This window comes from Poeciliopsis prolifica, unplaced genomic scaffold (assembly GCF_027474105.1).
Source record: "Poeciliopsis prolifica strain line A6 unplaced genomic scaffold, Auburn_PproV2 SCAFFOLD005, whole genome shotgun sequence".
NCBI lineage: Eukaryota > Metazoa > Chordata > Actinopteri > Cyprinodontiformes > Poeciliidae > Poeciliopsis > Poeciliopsis prolifica.
Window position 1 is genome coordinate 1853926 of NW_026562380.1, and position 19867 is coordinate 1873792.

The 19867-nt window shown below is 37.7% G+C and overlaps 1 protein-coding gene across 1 annotated transcript in view; it reads right to left on the bottom strand.

Moving 5' to 3' along the window:
- b3gat2 (beta-1,3-glucuronyltransferase 2 (glucuronosyltransferase S)) overlaps positions 1-19229 on the bottom strand; it is a 38156-nt gene extending 18927 nt beyond the window's left edge. The window contains exons 1-2 of the mRNA XM_055030278.1: positions 18078-19229; positions 262-406 (exon numbers count right to left, since the gene is read on the bottom strand). Coding sequence (XP_054886253.1) covers positions 262-406; positions 18078-18611 — 679 coding nt within the window. The 5' untranslated portion in view covers positions 18612-19229. The remainder of the gene's footprint in view (positions 1-261; positions 407-18077) is intronic.
- Positions 19230-19867: the final 638 nt, after the last annotated feature.

Here is a 19867-nt window from a genome sequence, read left to right on the forward strand (position 1 = left end):
GAACCAAAAATGTTTGTTCTGTTTTTTCTTTTTTCCAAATTGTTCACAAAAATTTAACGGGTTGTAGGATTTATATGAAAGACATTTATGTAGGATTTATGTTTTGTCTTTTGTCAAAAGAGATTTTTTTCTTGAATATTTGAGATTAAATATTAAAAATATAATCACTTTTTTAGCATTTTTCTACCTGAAACACAAGACATTTTTCTTCCAATGAGGCAGAAAAAGTCAGCCTCATCATCTCTCCAGTTTGCTTCTTACCTGCCATGTCAGTAGCAAAGGGTCTGTCCGGCCTCCAGCCAGTGTACCAACCAACCACTTTGCCCCCGGACACTAGGGGGCGCTCATATGTTCGGCCCCCCACAAATCCCACAGGCCAAACCGAAACACCTCGAGTGCTTCGCATCTATAAGGAGAGAAAAACAGAAAGCAATCAGTCCTGAAAATTGGTTTTCCTGAAATGTACAGACATTTCTCATTTATGATTTATTCAGACATAGCACCAAAAAAATCTCAATCTATACGCCTTTCTCTGGGAAGAAGACATTATTTTGTGCTAAACCTGATTTAATTGTAAATATGATGTTCTGAATATTCACACTCAGCTTCCAGTGAAAATTTCTGCACAGGATCCGACCCAAAGCCTTGATGGTGAGATGCAGCAGCGAGACTGAGTCTGGAATGAATTGTTTGTACATCAGTTTGCATGAATAATCTCTAATCTAATCTGAAACGTGATGGAGAGCAGCATGAAGAGATTCTCCTGCAGCAGAAATATTAGACCAAATGAAACTGTACGGCGCAGATCTGCTTTCCATTTGCACAGTGAGTGAATTTGCACACAGCCAATGGCAGCGCAATGGAAAATGAGACGAGGAGAAAGGGAGAGATACAAATTTAGTGGGTGGGTGGTGGGCTGGACTGTGTGGAATCAGTAGGTTATGTGTGTGTGTGTGTGTGGGGGGGGGGTTGTGTGTGTGTTATTCCATTTTCCAGTCTGAGCTGCCCGCCTTAAGGTTCAGTCGTTTAGACACCCCACCTCATCTCTCACTCAAACCGCCTTCAGCCTGTCGCTCATGACAAAGAGACAGCAGCACTGCATCGCCGAGTAGAAATGAAGCACAACACATGGATTCACGGCACTGATCTGGTCGACCGCCCAAACAACCGTCTGACGCCTGAAATGTTGAAAATAAATATAGGTATTTACTGAAAAAATACGTGTGTGACGCACAGGAGCAACTCAAGAGTCTCTTTTCTCCAGATGAAATGTAGAAACACCCAACCTAGATATTATGTTACCCCAACTCTCCCTCTGATTGGTTGATCAGTCCCTTCTGATTCCTCTTTCTCTGAAAGACAAGCTGGGTGGATTCAGTAAGAAAAAAACTCTGCCAAAATGTTTTTATCTGAGTTTAAGATCAAAACATTTTGTGTGAATTGAAAACTCTCTTGTAAGTTTTGCAGCTTTTTTTTCTTCTTGTTCACCAAACTTCACGTTATTTCACGCAGAAACTTTCTTAAGCCATTGTTTCTCAAATAATGCAGAGGGAAAAAGCGTCAATATTAATGCTATTTTTGCTCAAAATTATGGTGAAAAGTAGTAGACCTTCTTGAAAAGGAACAAGCTAATGAAGCTGACATGTTTTTGGTTTGTTTGTTGTTTTTCTGTTTTTAATTAAAAAAACATATTCTTTACCTTTCAGGGACTTTTTTCCCCCTTTTGATTGACTCTAATAGAAACACTTTCAATATAAAAAGCACATGCATCCCAGTGAGTCTTTTGAGTCTTGATGAAATGTTACAAAATGAGTTAATTAACTGAACTTGGTTTAAACAATTTTGAGACTTAAAACAATAAAATGAGCTACAATAACTTGAAATTTAAGTTGTTGCATCTAATTAACCTCTTTTGATAATCAGGTGATTGTGTGCAGAATTTCAGTACCAATGATGTGTAAAGATAAATAATTATCAAATTCTAAATAGTATGTTAATATTGAATTTTTATTAAAATTGAAAACACATTTTCCAGTAACCCGCCTTCCAGAGAAACCTTCTTTATGCTGAGATAATAATTTGGAAGTTGAGCCTGAATCAGATAAAGTTATTTAAACCGTTTATTTCGTGCTGGAGTTTTAATCAGTTTAGGTATTTGCAATGTTCAAAACTTCATCCTTTTAGAAAAGGATTTATAAACATTTTTACTTTTTGTGAGTCGTTTCAATGATTAATTATACATTTAATTCTTCATTTCATGGATTAATATCTTTAATAACCTTGATTAAAGTGTAAATATGTTTAATTGAGGCATCTGTAATTGTTTTTATATGTGATAAAGTTGGTTGATTGGATCTAATCTTTAACATCTTATTAAATCGTTTCTCATTTTTGCAGCATTTGGATTTATGACAGCTCTGCAAGTATTATGTCTCCATTCAGGTCAATGAAAGGTTAAAGTATTACTGGGAAATGATCTCCGTCTGTAATTTACAGGCTAATGAAACGATGCGCCTCCAGCGACGTAGCTGTTCAGTCCACAGCATCAGGAATAAAACTGAACTCAGGTGAGTCAGGTAAGCTGGGAAAGATTGAGCTTCCTAAAACATCACACTGAAACCTGATATTTTATTATCAGCTTATCAATTATGACTTAACAAATCCAAACAAGCTTAGTGTTATTACTTTTTTCAGGCTCTACTTTAAAGTTGTAGTAATTGAGTTAGTAATTGAGTTAGGAGAATTTTTTTTATCTAATATTTAAAAAAATAAATGGTTTAAAAATTCTGGGGTCTTAAATGTTTAGGTACTATACAATCAAGTCATCAGAGGTATAAATATTACTTTTCATAATTTGTGTTTAAACAGGACCTGGGTGATTTTTTTATTTGGGGTCAATAATATAATAATATACATATCGTCCAAAATATATATTTAAATTTGGTTAAATCAGAAGTAATCAAGTTTCTGAAAAAGACATTTTTGCACTCAATCGAGCAAAGTAAATGTGGCAAAATCTGCAAAACCCATTGAAAAAAAAGATAGCTTATTGAATTTTATTATTTAAAAAAAATACAGTTCAAAGCTAACAAAAACACATTTCTTGCACTATTTGTGTCATTTTGTTGCTGAAATTCTACCCAGATACGCAAAGCATGTAAAAAAAACTACTAAAACTAATGATTTATCACTTTCATTCTTAAATTAAATACAATACATGTACATATAAATCTAATAAACATTCTATATTAAAGTTGTAGGATTAACAGTCAGTCCACTGTTGAACTGAAATTGTCAAAAATATTAAAAGCCCCAAAATGATTACAAAAGTATTTTCATGGAGATTATTTTGGTAATTATTTGATTAACTGGACTAAAAAATGCAACATTATACAGCTTTTGCTTTTTATAACTTTGTCCTTTTTCATTAGAAATACATTAAAATGCAAGTAAATAGTAATTAAATTCCTTTTTAAATAAGAAAAAAAAGTTTTTTGAATAAAATACAAGAATCTGAATCAGGTGAAGCTAACACTCAGACATTTGATTAATTTTGGGTAGAAGAGATTTACAGGCAAATAAGGTTTTTTTTTATCTTAAATGGAAAATGATTTATTTGTTGTACAGTGTCGGCTTAATTGCTGCTCTGAATATGTTGTTTTTTCAGCAAATGGCCTTTTTTGAGTCTGTATTCTCCAGTTAATAATTATTAATCACAATTAATCATTTCAGCCCTATTTATTATCAAAATTTAGATTGAATCTGCATAGTTTTTCACATTTAATTCAGCTAATTTACATTGACGCCATCATTGGTGTTGAATTTATTAGAGACTCAGTCAGCTCAGTCAGGACAGCTGCAGACAGGAACTAGCAGGTAGAAAAGGTCCAATCGTTTCTGCAGTACAGCTCTGATAAAGACCCGGAAATGACCAGTTATTTATATCACACAGTCAGAGATGATAGCTGTAACACATTCATCAACAGGTGACTTTATCTTTACATTCAACACGGTGAGAGGAAGTGGATAAACGGAACATTTCGTTGGAGCCCGACCCGCTTCCATCGCGTTTCCTGCTCTGCATCCCGACCGCTCTGCCGTTTGGACCCCTGGGCATCATTGACAGCTTTGAAGCCTTTTCCTCCTTGCTAATACTGAAGCCCCTTGTGGTGCTAAAATCCTTCCCCTTGTTCTTCTATTTCTTGTTGTCTGCCTTATGCCTTCTCTTTTAGGTCATTTTTCAAAGATGTCAGCCCCTCTGTCTCGTGGAATCAAAAGTGAAGAGGGGAAAAAGCGGCAGAGAGAAAGGAATCTGTGCCAAGCTCAGTCCTTGAGTGCGATCGTTATTTTGGCTTAGCAGTTAAGTCCTAGTTTGCCTACTAATGATCCCCCGGTTTGAATGCCGTCTTTTCTCAGCCCAGCACAGTTTGACACAATATTAGAAAGTGTTGGAAAGAAGCCGGAGGGCATGCAAACATGTTCCGAATCTCTGACTGAATTTACACAGAGAACAAACTCTGGCTTTGAAAACCACCAGAACTTTGGCTCAAACCAAACTGCAAAATAATACATATATGTTCAGTTTTAGATGATTACTGCTCTGAAGTCGTTTTTATTAAGCGTTTGTTAATGATTAATCAATTATTAGATTAGTTGACAACTATTTGAGTAACCAGTTAATTACAATTAATCAGATTGTTTCAATTTCAATTTGAGTTCAAATTTAATTTTATTTATAATTACGTTTTTTTATTATTATTTCCATTTTATTTATTGGTTTTGGTTGTCGTGTTTTATTTTGAGATATTTGAAATCTCTTCCAGTTTCAGAAACTGAACTAAGGACTAAACTTGCATTATCAATGCCATTATTATGAATATATCCCTATAATTTTTTGCAATAATTACTTGGACAATTTACCTTCCAGCAGAATTTGTTGCTGTGACAAACCTAAATATGAGTCATAGGTGGAAGTTTAGTAGTTATTCTGTCACATCTGGCATTTTAGAAAAGAAACATTACTTTAAAGATAAACTTTATAGCAGTGTGATGGTCTGAGGCTGATTTGCATTAGTAGTTTAGAGACAACTTACAAATTATTCTTTTCAACAGAAAATCCTGGCGAGGTTTTGGAGTGACCTAATCAAAACCTTTACTGATGTGAAACCCTGCAAAAACATAAAATCCTACCAAATATTGTAGGTCTAGCTTGTAGCGCAAGTATCTTAAATACTTGAAATAAGAACTAACTTACATGGATTTTTCAGCAAGATATAGTAGTTTAAGGAAATAATTGTTTAATATATTCTTTTGAAGAGACACTGGCAGATTTTTTCCACCTACAACAAAACATTTTCCACATGTTATGAGTGAAATAATCTGCCAGTGGATCAAATACTTTTTGATCAATTTTAAGAAAACAAAAAACAAATATTGCGCTGAAAAATTACCTGTAGTTAGTTTCAAGCGAACTGAGATATTTTTCGCTAGAAACTAGATTTAAAAAACACTCCTTAAGATGTTTTTGCAGTGAAACCCTGTTTTGTGGACAACAAAGTGACTTTCTTGTGAAACCCGAGGCGTGTTAGATGGGCTATACGTCTGTTTTACATAAACGCCTGCAGGCAAACATCAGTTGCATCAAATGAGATACATAAAAACAGTAGGTGGATGGTGTCAGAAAGCATCAGCGAGGCCTTTTACCACTTGTTGCATTATGCTACTCAATTATTCATCACTACTGGAAGACATCCAGGGTTCACAGGTATGCATCGGATGTTAGCCAACCATCAACTGCAGCATTGTTTGGCTCAAAAATATAACTGAAGGCTTCAGCAGCAGATTAGGAAGGTTTTTCTGATAGCTGATACAGAGAGAGTAAACGTCCTGGTGTAGGAAGCAGTGACCCAGCACATCTTGGCTTTGTTATCAACAGCGATTCAATGTCACAATGTTTGCTGGGAGCGAGGCAGAGCTGTGGGGTGACAGGGTTTCAACAGATGGAGCATTATCCGGCTCGTGGCGACTGCATTAACTCACGCCGCAGTCTGCAGATTACGGGTGGCAGCAGAAAAGTTTGCTGCACAAACTCATTACAGAGAGCTTTATCTACACAAAGAAAGTGCATCCCGCCAAAATGTAATGCTCTGGAGAGTAAAAAACAAAAATAGAAAGACAGATAGAGACGAATAAAATACCAGGTCTGGTTCAGCATAACTGTGGCTACTTCCAAAATGAATCCTTATTGCAGTAGGAATTATGTTGTGCTTGTAATTTCCATTGATGATATACCGGTAATTGCACAATTTGACATTTTGAAAATAAATGTGCTTATTGGAAACATGTCAGTTTTGAAAAATGCTTCATGCTTGGATGATGTTTTTCTTAAATCTTGGTCCATTGTGATGCTGCAATGGAAACACTTTCTTCCTTATCACTAAAGTCACATGATTTGTCACTGGAGCAAACCACAAACACGACGACGACGACGAGAGCTACTTGGAAGATGATGACACGCCATGTTTTTTAATGATTGATCACGTCAAAAAATTTTTTGCATGATTTTAATTGTGTTTTGTATTTAAAGAGAATGTCACTTTTGTGAAGATGTGGTTTTTTTTGTGACAATATTGACAACGTCTTCTGCATATTTGTATTGGAAAAGCAGCAACTGTTTTTTGTTGTACAAATATTTAGTTGAAACTGACCACCAGCAGCACAACCGAAACATTATGACAGAAACACTAACAAATTTCTGGAATTGTTCTTCAATATCAAGGAATTATTTACTTAAAACAAGCCTACACAGGTTGATTGTAAGTCAGTTTGTTTTACTTCAAGTTTTCAGCAGAAACTAGACAAAAAAATACTTGGTAAGATTTTGTGATTTTGCAGAACACAGCAGCTTCACAATCAGCTACATTTGACCAAACGTCACTCATTGAGTGAGATTTAAAACAATAAAAAAAATGAACGCATATTTTATATTTTTGCTCTTTATTTACTTTTTTTTTTTTTGCTGTCGATGTTTTATGTTATGTATGTGCTGTCATCTTACTCAGGATATCTTTGCAGATGAGATTCTGTATCTCTCTGGCCTTTTCCTGGTTAAATAAAAGACTTATGCTGCAGTAAACACACCACCCATGAGGAAACCCAGCAAAATTGGTGTTGACAATGGCACATATTCAAAATGATTATTTCTTTTCCTCCAGGAGTTTGCTTTTTAATAGCTTCCATGCTTTATCCTCACCTGGCAGCTATGACTGCAGATGTGCAGTTGGTCTTTCCACGCCTAAATCCTAACAAGTAATTTGGCTTCTCTGCTTCTTGGCTGTTGTCTGCATTCATTTTATTTCCAGTCCAGTTGTGCAGCAGAGGCTGAGTGTCTCCCTTATGAACCACTGCTGCTATTGTCTGATGCTTTCTGTTGCAGCGCTGCCACTTCCAGCTGCTTTAAATGCCAGCTAGTCTAAATCACTAAATAAAAAGCTGCACAGTGATTACTGAAAAACTCAGGGTTTTTTTTAATACACCATTTGAGTGTGTAGATCAAATAATCCTGAAAATATTGAGAGGAATCAGAAAATCAATACAAACTGCTTCATCTTCAAGGGAAGGTTAGGAAAAACACATTTTAAACAAATGTCTAGTTTTAGGATGGAATAAAAGGCATTGATGCTGTTATGATGGAGAAAGATAAAATCACCAGACCAATCAATGTAGATGGAAACAAAATGCCTCAATTTTAACACAACCCTGTTTGTGCCTTGAGGCCTGCAGAATATATTATCATGTTTCTTTTTTTGAGAGTTTTAACCTTTACAACTTGAAAACTTGAACTGCAATTCTTCAATCGAGAAGCTGCAACCAGTTTACAGCTCTGGAAAAAGTTAAGAGACCACTTAAAATGATCTGTTTCTCTGATTTTACTGTTTGAGTAAAATGAACATTGTTCTTTCATTCTATGAACTACTGACAACATGCCTGCCAAAGTCCAAACAAACATTTTATTTGCTGAAAATGAGAAATGATTGCAGTGCTTTCAGACCTTAAATAATGCAAAGAGAACAAGTTTATATTCATTTAGAAACAACAATACTGATGTTCTAACTCAGTTCAGAAGTCAGTGATTGGTGGAGGTTTTTAGTGGAGTTCAGTGAAGTGGGCTCTTATTTTTTATATGAGAGCTATTTATAAGTTTCCCTAGATTTTGTGGCAACATTATTCCTTCACTTCTTGTAATGTTCTGCAGGTGATAAAAGGCTGACTTTGTAATTGTCTTTATGTGTCTCTGAATGTTCAGGTCTGAGTCCATCACAACATTCAGATTTCACTCATATTATCTAGTTTCTTACCGTAATAATAATAATAATAATAATAATAATAATAATAATAATAATAATAATAATAATGATAATAAATTTTCTGAAAATTCAAGGTCACTTGCTTTAGAAAATGAGAATAAGAACAAGTTTAAAATTGCAATGGATTTTATACGCCACTCATAACGAGTCAAATATGAAAATTCATCTCTAAGTATTTTTGTAATCATCAACAAGCTTCTGGCATAATTCTGGATGAAAACTGTTTGGTTTGATTCCATTATTTGGTTGTCTTGATTAAAATTAGTCAGTTGCCAGACCACGACTAGCTCAGGGGTCCATTATTTATTTCTGCCGCCGCTACAAAATAAAACACGCCTCGAGCTGCAAAAAACAAATATGTACTATGTAAAATGTTTCAGCATGAAAGCTAGCAAAATTTAACTAAAATGCATTTGTGGTATCACTTTCTTGGAGCACCAAATTGGGGAAAAAATTGATCAAATATTTGATTTGAGATGACAATTTAGATGCAGTTCTTCTTCTTTATTACTTCATCCCCGTTGAAACAATCCTCCATCGCCTCTGGCATAGACAAATGCAGCTCAGGCATTTTGCAAAGCTTTGAGATGGGTGATGCATAGCTTGTATATTCTTCTTCATAATCTGGGTGTGAATCTTTTTATTTCGTTTCTCACATAAACCCCTAACAGCTCCAGCCTGCACACATATCATGCACCATTGCATCAGTTTCACCGTCCTCCTGCAGCCCCGCTAATTTGATTCATTCATTTTCCCCCTGCTCATTTCGTCCCTCTCTGAGTCTGATTGCCTGTGCCATGCATATTAAAATCTCAGAGATAAAAATACACTTGATTAAAATCACACTCGGCCCCCCAAACTCTCGTCCCACAGAGGAAACAACACAGTGAGGTCTTTCTCTCTTCCTCTCAGTCTCTGAGGAAACGAGAACATCCATAATGGATTTCATAAACTTCATCATTAAGAGTGTCTTTGTGTGTACACGGTTCACTTCTCACCTATTTGCTTCCAGAGAAGGGAGTCGCTTCAAGACAGAGGGTCCTCTCTGTGACTCAAATGAAAAATGCGAAACCTCTCAGCTCCGTATTTTTCACCCCAAGCTTTTCTTTTGTTTACTTGTAAATATGTAGCGGTCCGTTACTCACTGAGCCGCCGGCGCCGTAATTTGTCAAGACTTGGAGGCTGTCATGCACTCAGCTGAGTCTGAAATTATTATTTTTTTGTTCATGTCAAAGATTGTTTGCCACGTTGGACCAGGCAGTTCAGCCTGAACCGACTGGAGAATGAAGAGGAGAAGCCTGTTAAATACATATCACTCCACTTAACTTTCCATAGCAGCTTTTCACTGCAGAACAAACTTGGGCTTGAGTAAGAAAGACGACAAAAGATAAAAGTGTCAGACTTTCGTCTGCAAAGTCGGACACTCTTGTGTCCCACTTTTGTCCCGGGTCAAAATGAATGAGTTTATTTATTAAAACAAAACGGAGTTCAAATATTTTAAAGCAATATATGAGCAATATAGGAACCAGTGACAAAAAATGACAAGCCACCGGTTGATATGGTGATTCTCATTGTTTTTGCAGAGAAAGTGAAATTATGTTTGGATGTCTGTACTCGGCTTTCTGAGATGATTAGGCGATGTAGTTGGACAAAGGGGGCATTCACATTTTGCAAGTTTTTGGATGAAAACACTTTTGCAAAAAAAAGGTTCCAACTTACCTGGGGGAGCTTTGTAAGTTATGTCATCTCCCAGAATTTCAATTGGATTTAGCTTGGGACTTTGACTAGGCCCTTTAAGCACAAAAATCAAGTTTGACCTAAGCTAAGGGTTTGCAACTCACACAACCTTTAACAGGTTTTATTCTAGGATTATCTTGTATTTTCACTTCATTTTCACACAAATTCTGTCAAACTTTCCTCTCTGAGCTGAATAAAAACCCATCCTACAGCATGATGCAGCCACCACTGTGTTTCACTCTGTTCAATGCAATGTGAAGTTGGGTTTCATGTAACAAATACAGGTTTGCAAACAAAACATTATTAACCTCGTGGTTAGTGACCATATTTGTAGTGCTCAGAATTCAGCTGAATAATTAATGCAAATGCCACGTTTTGAAGATTTGTATTTGTGAAACTATGTAAATTTTTTCTTGCATTTGCATCCAATCCCAAAAGAAAATCCCCATAAAAGTTTGTGATTATGTGGCAAAATGTGACGAAGTTTCTGGCATGTGAATACTTTTATAAAGTGCCATTAAAAAGAAACACGGAGCTGAGGTGTGTAACAGCACTTATGCATTTACACTTGCCCTTAAAAGCCCCCGGCCTTTCTACAACCCCAGCACTATTCCCCCACCGTTATCTGCCCCTTGCCCTGAACGGGAAACATCTCTCTCACTCAGGAGTTTCTCCTTTCTGCTTCACTTCCCTGGCATTACAGCCCATCACTTCTCTTTCCACACCTTTACAATAATTGCTCTGAAAAAAAATCTTTTTCTCATTCCACCATCCTCCCTGTGTTTCTCTTGCTTCTCTCCTCCATCATCCTATTGTTCGCTGATCTGAACCCCTAGATCTTCGTCAAGAACTAAATGTGCTAAATGTTTTAGTTTAAAGGATTAATCTGACTTCAGTGACCAAAGAAATCACCTTCACCTTCACGATTCCATCCAAGGAAGAAGTCCCAGAATAAAACGTGAGCAGAAGAACATTCGCCACAGTAGCTGGTCTCTAAAAAAGTCACGGCGGCTTTTCTGAAGCTTTCAGAGCCCCGGGAATTCATTTATTCAGAAGCTCTGACGAAAGAGTTCCCCAGTGAACAGACTCCCTCAGCCGGAAAACCATCCACTTCCACACTCAGGTTTCCTAGAGATACCAGGGAAACTAAACTGGAAAGGGTTTAATTTTTCCTGGTTGCTTGTTTCGAAGCTGAGCGTAAGTGCCTGTGCCAAGAAGTTAAAAGACAGAGAAATGAAATGTAAAGATGAACAAAAAACAACATTCATTTTGTGTGAATGTTTTGTGGGATGTTTCAGATTGCACAGTCAAAAGAAGGAGACTAATTCCTCTTTAATGGGATTTGAGATAGACCTGTAAGTTGCTGTACATAACTTTGATAAAAATATGTATTTTTCATATTTGTTAAAATTGCGATAGTATTTCAATCGGGACAGACTCAGATGGAGAAAAACAGTGATTAAAAAGGTTTATTGAATGAATTAAAGTCCTTTAATTAAGCGGGAGTTCGATTGGTGATTGGACGAGATGGGTCGAGGTCCGGTGCTGAAGTTGGTGGTGGAGAGCGTGACGCAGCACTTGGATGACGCAGGTGAGGCTGAAGAGTCTTTCAGTTTGAATTTGCGCCAAGGTTTCATAACATGAGACAGATGATATGTGAGAAAAATCACCATCTTCTTCTTGTATGGTCTGCAAAAATGCTCTGCTACCAGTCAAAAACAACCAGAGCCAGGAAGAGGGTCTTAGTACTGTCAATCAAGCTCATGTACATGCTGCTAAATGTGTTAATTTGCAGAGAAACAACAAACCGTTTACCCCCATCATTGGTGATGAATCTAACTACCCGAAACATTTCTGATAGGATATGTTGTGGTGAACCAGTATGTGAGCAGCGCGTACGCAGAGTGATTTACAGTGCTAAGACTCTCTGGTTATTTCTGACCGAGTGGTGTAGTTTTCTTAGCTTCTGTGTTATATTGAACTGTCACTTCATAATGACAATTTTAACAAATATGTGTGAATTGTTTTTTAAAAGTAAAAGTTCGATACATCAACTTTAAAGGCGCGATCAGATGTACTTTAACAAAATGGGAACTACGTATGATTGTTTGAAGTCAGAAAAATTCAAATTCTTGTGCAAATTCTGATCAGGGCAGTTTTATGGTGCCCTGATCAGCAGATATTCTAATTAAAATGAGTTTTTTTTTTTTAGTTTTTTTTATTTTTGTTGCTAAAATTGTTAGTTGGTTGAAGTTCAGGAAAGATGTCAACCACCTGATATCCGTATAATTTGCTGAACTTGCTGCTGAACTTCACAAATAAACTTGATTTCAATTACAGTTTAGGCTTTTGTTAAACTATTCTGATACCAAAGTGTTTCAAAGCAAAATTAAAGGGTTGTGGGAATAGTTTGCCTGATTTACCCGTTCTTAAAGTATAATTTAATGTATCCAAAGTGTTTTACTCTTTTTTTTTTTTTTTTAATAAAACAAAACATTGTGATTGAAACTGCATAATCACTGTGTTATATATATGGTTTTACCGCTGGCTGCTAAAACCATTTATCTGAAATCTCTGCAGTCAGCAGCACAAACTGTGCTAATGGGCAATCAAATGTAACTGCATGAGTGGTATTAAATGAGCACTGCTGCATTTTCTGCAACTCCATTAAGTGCTGCAAGGCAGCTGAGACAAAATGTGCTGCGCAATTGATAGACTATGCCAAACTGAGAGCTGAACTGACTAATGTGCAGAAATTACAAATGCATCTGTTTGATCACTGACTGTACTGCAGCAGAAAGACATCAGGAAGGCAGAGGCCTGTTAAACATTTGCTATTTCACACACAAGAAAAGTAGGAATGGTTTAATACATTTTGTTCATTGCCTTGTGGTTGAGATTTCTGAGCATCTGAATAATCTGGACAATAACTCAGATGTAATCAACAAGCCAGAATGAGGATGATTGAACCGCGGCTGAGTCCCTCATTTGCATCCAGATGTGAGGAAAGGTGAGCAGCTAAAACTGAGTGGAATACTGAGAAAGGCAGTGTATTCACATTGTCTTGCAAATCAGAAAGAAGTGAACGTTCTACAGTCGGACACGCAAGTCAAGCTCTTTCTAAATGCCAGCAGGTTTAATCCAGACAACATGCAGTAATTAATGTCCATGTAAGTGAACGTGTTTGGAGCGCTGACCTTTCCAGCAACAGAGTTTCTAAAACCGGAGACAATAAACTGCTGTTTAAGTGGGATGATGGGTCAGCGTTGTCCCTTTGCATCAAACTGGACCTTTATTTCCACTTCAGAGTCAGTGAACATGGTGTAACGCTGAACTTATATCTAACACACTTTATGGCTGATTGTGAGTAGCTGCTCCCTGCGGCACAAACTTTATAGCTGCAGAAAGGATCTGGAGACATCCGCACAGACGCAACAGAGCTGTGCACTGCATGCAATAAAATCCTCCCACCGTTCCCTCAAGGCCCATTCAGCAGGTAACTCAATTTAAGAAATGATATCTTGTCCACATCCTCACTAACCCAGTTGTAGAGTTGATTAAAATTTGAACAGATTACAGTGATAAATGCATTTGGGATTTATTGTGATTAAGATATGTTATTACTTTCTTAATTTCTCTCTCCTCACTAAGACTCAGGTGCCTTTTATGCAGTTAACATAGGGTAGCGTTTATTTGTGGAATTGTTTTTCGACTGCTAACCAAAGTAATGTGTAGTAGTTCCTCACACAATAACACCCAATCACACTGTATGAGCTACTGCAAAATTTAGACAATTTATATTTTTTGGCTTTTTGGCCATTATCTGAATTCTGCTAATGTTTTCAGTTCAATAATTCTGTTATTTTAACATATAATGTTCATTTTTGCTATTTAAGATAATATGAATTAAAAAAAGTTTTTCATCAAATGTTCATCAGGTGGTGAAGAAACACAAGGATTTGAATTAATAAAAGTATTTTCTTTAAGTAAAAGTCTGTCAGCTATACAATGGATTTGACAGAACTGAATCTACCATCAGCATCCAGAGCTGAGTTTGATCTTCAGTGCAGACAGAGTGTCAGCATATCGAAGCATGAGATTAAGTGACCTTATTGTCAAGTTATTGTTGCAACATTTGGGCAGGAGTGTCATAGCCACACAGGTTGGTGTTGTTTACACACCAGCCTATACTGTTGATGTAGAATTAATGATAAATCAATTGAATTGCAGTTTTTCTTTTTGAAGATTCTGTTTGATTTAATGTTTTTTGCTCAGAGCACCAAACATAGAATTAGACTGAATAGATTGAATCCTTGTGGATTGGGAACATTGCCACTAATACCACCAGATCTAGAATTGTTCTTGATATCAGAACCAATATAGATATTAATATCAGATTGGTGCATGTTAGTCCCAAATCATTGATGCTGTGTCATCATGCTCCATGTTCTGATACAGGGTTTAGTCCTGCCTCCGATTCCTCCATAGTGAATCACATCTAATGCATAGAAATCTGTTCTCGGTTCTCCTGAAGACCCCCAAGACGTCGGAGTTTATCCACTTCCTGGCTAATCTCAGCGGGATGTTCCTCCAGTGCAAAGGAGCCCAAACATTCACCATCGTCATGCGTTTACAAGATGTGACACACGTTTGAAAGAGTAAAACAACTGCTGCCAACACTAATAAAGACTCAATGACTTACAAGTAGTCATGCTAATTTAGTGACTTGGATGCTTAAATGTTTTCCCAAGCATTTTTCTTTCTAAAATGAGCTGAGAACCAGTAATGTGATGTTTTCTCCCACTGTAGGCAAAGTTGCTCTCATCACTCTAAAGGCAGCCAAACAGTTTCTACAGGTTATTACTGCCATGTGACAGCTTATTATCTCTCTATGACAGGCCATTACCTGCACACAGGAGCAGGGTAATGAAATAGGAAGGAGGACACAGAGGAGACACTGTCCTATCAACAAATCAAACAGATGCTCTTTAAGCTGAGCCACAGACACCAAATTTAACGCTACTCTGTGTCAAAGCAGAGTAGGCTGCAGCTCTGTGAGGGTAAAGTGGTGAAGAGTTGCATTCTGGGAAGCAACAGGTTTGTAGATGAGGATGGATTTTCATTGACTGGTTTTATTGATAATCCGTGACCTTGTATGGCACCTCTAATTTTTGTTGTCAATAATAACAAGCTAAACCTTAAACATACGCCTGATTTATGAAAGGCAAAGGGACACAGAGCTGTGCTACTAATTGTCAACACTGAGACAACTAGTTGACGAGGTCAAGAAAAGGTTTTAATTAAGAAAAATAAATGGCAAGGGAGAAGAAAGAGGTTCAGTTATGCTAGCTTGACTATGATAACCTCAACATGTAGATGTGATGTGGAATTATGTGTTTTGTTTCAGTTACAAGATAATAAAGAAGCCAACCTAAAACACCAACTCTGACAGATCATCAGTAGAGTAGGTGTTTAAGTTAGTTAATCTAACACTGCTGTGTTAGATTGGTTAATAGCAGCGCTAGCTAATACCACAGTGATCACTTACTAATAATCACAAAATAAACATCAAGCTCAAAATCATAAAACTGTAAATGTTCTGTACTTTGTATGGGAAATGTTTGAATGTTTTCTGTTGTTGAATCCTGAAAGGCATTTTTCTCAGTTGCTAGTCTGTGTAGCTTAGCCCACACAGAGATCGAGAAAAGTTTCTGTGGCGCTCCACAATAAATTACAGCAGAGGATTTAAAAGAATCGTCTTTTTGCTCTCCAGCGTTATGTGAAATTTACGGATGTAAACGATAACATGAAATATTACATTTTAGCACTACTGCAGAAGCTAATAGCTACAGTCTTCCTTATCTTTTGACGTTTCAGCCAATCAGCGGCAAGAAAAATAAATGCCGCTGCTGGATTGGTCGCTTTGCAAAGATCAGTCAATAGCATGTTAAGTAGCGTTGTTGCTAAGAATTTAAGCTGCACTTTTGTTCAAATATATGAAGAAATTTGCAAATATCCAAGTTTTCCTCAAGTAATTTACACAAAAAAATCCATAAATAGAAATGGTTTGAAACAAATTGATAGAAATGATAGAAGCAACTGTTTCATTAGTTTAATTATAGTTAATTATAATGTGAATAAAAGTTACTATACTGAAAGAAGTTTTTTGTTGAAAAGTATTGAGTACTGCAATTGAAAAAAACAGAAGGATCCTTTAGGAGTTACAGAGCTTTTACATTTTTATGATTAATACATCCTCAAATCAGGGAACACAATCAAATCAACTTTATGCGAGTGCATCTTTGCTTTTTCTCCTTTGCATCAGGCAATGGAAAGGAACAAAAAGAGCAGCAAATGTAGCAAATTAACTTGAAAAGCCTATTTAACTTAAAAAAAAAGAAAGAAAAGAAATCCCTGTGACTGTGGATGAGGATGATGAAAGTTGTTCTATGCTCAGAGGCAGCTTTCGCTGAAAGGCAGCAATCAGAGTAAGGAGCAATCAGCAATCAACCCCATTCTTCCATATTATACAACCAAGAGAGCCTGAAGATTGTTTTGTTGCATCTACTGCAGCTTTATGACCCCACATCATCACCTACAAGGAAGGAGCTTTGCAGCAACGCTGTGAAAACGTTTCAGACGCATAAACATGTGACGCATGAACACCATCTCAGATGAAGAGTTGATTACATGGCGTTGTTTGCCAATACGCAATATAGAGTTTGATTTTGGAGAAAGTTAAACTGGGTGTTAACAAATATTTGAGATTCGAGACGTTACCCTTACTCGATGTGGAAGAGACTTTCAGAAATTTAAAGATCTTTTAAACAACTTTTTGAAAAGATTTTAGAGTGAATCTAAAATCTGATTTCCAACATCACAACTTTACTTTTAAATCAATACCATGTCATTGATTGTTTTGATTTTTAAGTGACTGATAGAGACTGAGTCTGGGTTAGCAAATACAGACTAGAAACTCTGTTTGGTCTTTGGAAACAAAACTTCAATTTAAAAAATCAAACTGAAGTCTAAAATGTTCAGGTTTTGAAATAGGACCAAAATATGTTGATCTGGATGCCAACTGGAAACCAGTTTGTTTCTTCATAATTTATGGAAGATAATAAACTCAGCAAACTTAGACTGACTTCAATGTCATTGCAAAAAGATACCAGTGAATTTGACAACAAAATGTCGCTGCTTGGCTACACAGAAAATTTTAGTATAATTTTAGTAATACATTTAAAGCATATTGTTTCCTAATTGTTGAAGCCATCAGCTTGACGCTCTCCGTCTTTTCCCTTCATCTTACTCGATGACAAAAAAAAACCAAAACAAAAAACAGACTGAATCCTCTTGATAAGTTGAACGGTTTACTTCAGAAATAAAAACAGTACAAAATTTTTCATTCCACACTAATAAAAGGTAAGTAAAAAAGAGAAGGAAAAAGCGAGGTCAAAAAACTGCGTGGCTCCACTCCAACTGCCCAGCTCCCTAACTTTAGCCACACCCCAAATCTTCCACTCCAATTAGATATGCAAATTCACAAGATGTCCCCAGAGACTGAATTTAGGCTTCTACACATATTAAGTGTAAAGTATATTTTAGAAAAATAGATTTTTAAAATACAGTGCACCAAAATTTGACATACTAGAAGCATATTTTTTTAAAAATTGTTTGAATTTCGAATATATCAAAAAGTACATCCAATTGGTAACATGTTGAAAACACATTTAAGAGAAATATATCCCATTTAAAATATATTTAAGTTTATTATTTTTCACCTGGGTTAGAAATAATTTTTTAAAAATTCAAATGTTATAAGTTTAGTTTGATTTAAACAAGTGAAAAACACAACTTTGGTGGGTTTTTCTTACGCAGATAGAAGTTAACTTCTGAATCTTTAATTTAAAATCAAAGTATCCCCTCTGTGGTGATGGATGATGAAGATGAGCTGGTGGACAGGTCAGAGGTTACCTCCTCGAACAGCTCCAGGCTGTACGTGTTGTCGTCATCCGCGAAGTAAACCACGCCGGAGTCGCGCTTGCCGCGGTGCTGCCGGAGCCACGCGAGAGCCGCGTTCCTCTGCTCGGTGGCGCGTGGCATCCCGGCGCGCTTGAATCTGCGGGGAGTGAACACGTGCAGGTGCGTGTACGGCACGCCGCTCCGAGCCAAGAAGCGCGTCACCAGGTCGGTGCGGGAGGTCGAGTCCTCCACGACGATCCAGTGGATTCGGGGCACCTGGCGGAAGACGTGGGCCAACCGGGTCAGCTCGGCTTTCTGCACCGGGCGGCTGTACGTCGGGGTGATGGCGTAGATGATGGGCAGCGATGACTGGTTCTGGGCGCCGCCGGCTCCCGGTGAGCCGCTCCGGGGGTTCCGCTGCGCCCTGCCGGTCCGCCCAACCGCCGGAGCCCGGATCGCCCTTTTACTGTCGATGTCGATCATTATGATGACAATCAGGACCCAGGGCAAGAGGATGAAGAAGCGACTGAAAAACACTGATTTCATGGCGGATCTGAACTTACAGCGCGCTCTTTGTATCACTCCATCTCAAACAGAAAGGATCCAGAAACTCCAAGATAAAAAGAAATCAAATTTTCCCTCCGAAATCCGGATCAAACTATGTAAAGCGTGTAAGCCATCCTCTGCGTCCCGCTTCCTCGGAGTCCTCCCTCCTCCTCCCCCTCTTGCTCCAAGTCCTTCGCCGCTCTCTGGTGGGACCTCTGCGCCTCCTCGTCGTCCTTCCCTCCTCCGACTCACCCCCTCAGAAAACACCCCATCAAATTCCCATGTTCGGCCGCCGCTCAGTGCGCGTTTCCCCGCGGAAGGAACCGGACCGCGGCGGAGCTCCGTGCATCGATGAAGCGCCACCGAGGAGCATCACTTGGCGAGGATAGAGCGCAGATCCGAGTCTGAGGATGATCAGCGAGGCAGGAGGGGAGGAGCAGGTGCAGAGGAGAGGAGAGGGAGCCGGGATACTGGAGGGAAGCAGGCGAGGGAGGAGGAAGAGGAGGAAGAGGAGGGGAGAGAGAGAGAGAGCTTCAGTGTCCACTGAGAGTTCACGCAGCTGATGGAGAGAGGAGCTTGTGTTGCTCTTGTCAGGGATTAATTATTAAACAAATACACAGAAATATGATACCTGCATGTTAAAAAATAAATCTAAAGGACTCTAAAAGTCATATTTTTTATATATTTTTTGCATAATTTTTTTTTAGAATGTTTTGGTTTTCTGTTTTTCTTTGTCATTCTTTGTTGTCATATTCAGTTAATTTCTCTATGTTTTTTTTTTTACAATTGTGATCTGAGTCTTGGCACATAGGATAATTCGTTTGTGTTGAGTTTTCTTGTATTTACGTTTCTGTTTACATTTTTGTGTGCATTGTACTACTCTTTGCTTTGTACAGAGGGTAACTATTTAAGCTTTACCTAATCACTAACATTTGCCGCTCATGCATGAAATGTGCCAGTTTGATACTATGAAGCTTACCGTAAATCGCCTGTGCTGGAAACAACCATCCTCCTCTGCAAATAGAGAAACAAGATGGCTGTTGATGTTAATTAAATATTTGGAAGCATGTGGACTGGCTTTGTTTTCTTCCTCCTGCTGTAGTTCCCACAAGTCTGAACCAGAAATGATCTGCGCCATTTTAGTGCAATGCATAGTGGAGCCATGGCTTATAGTCCAACAAAAATAAAATATGTGGACACTCTTTACCAATGTGCGAGAGAAAGATATCAACAAAATGGCTACGGATCCAAATCAG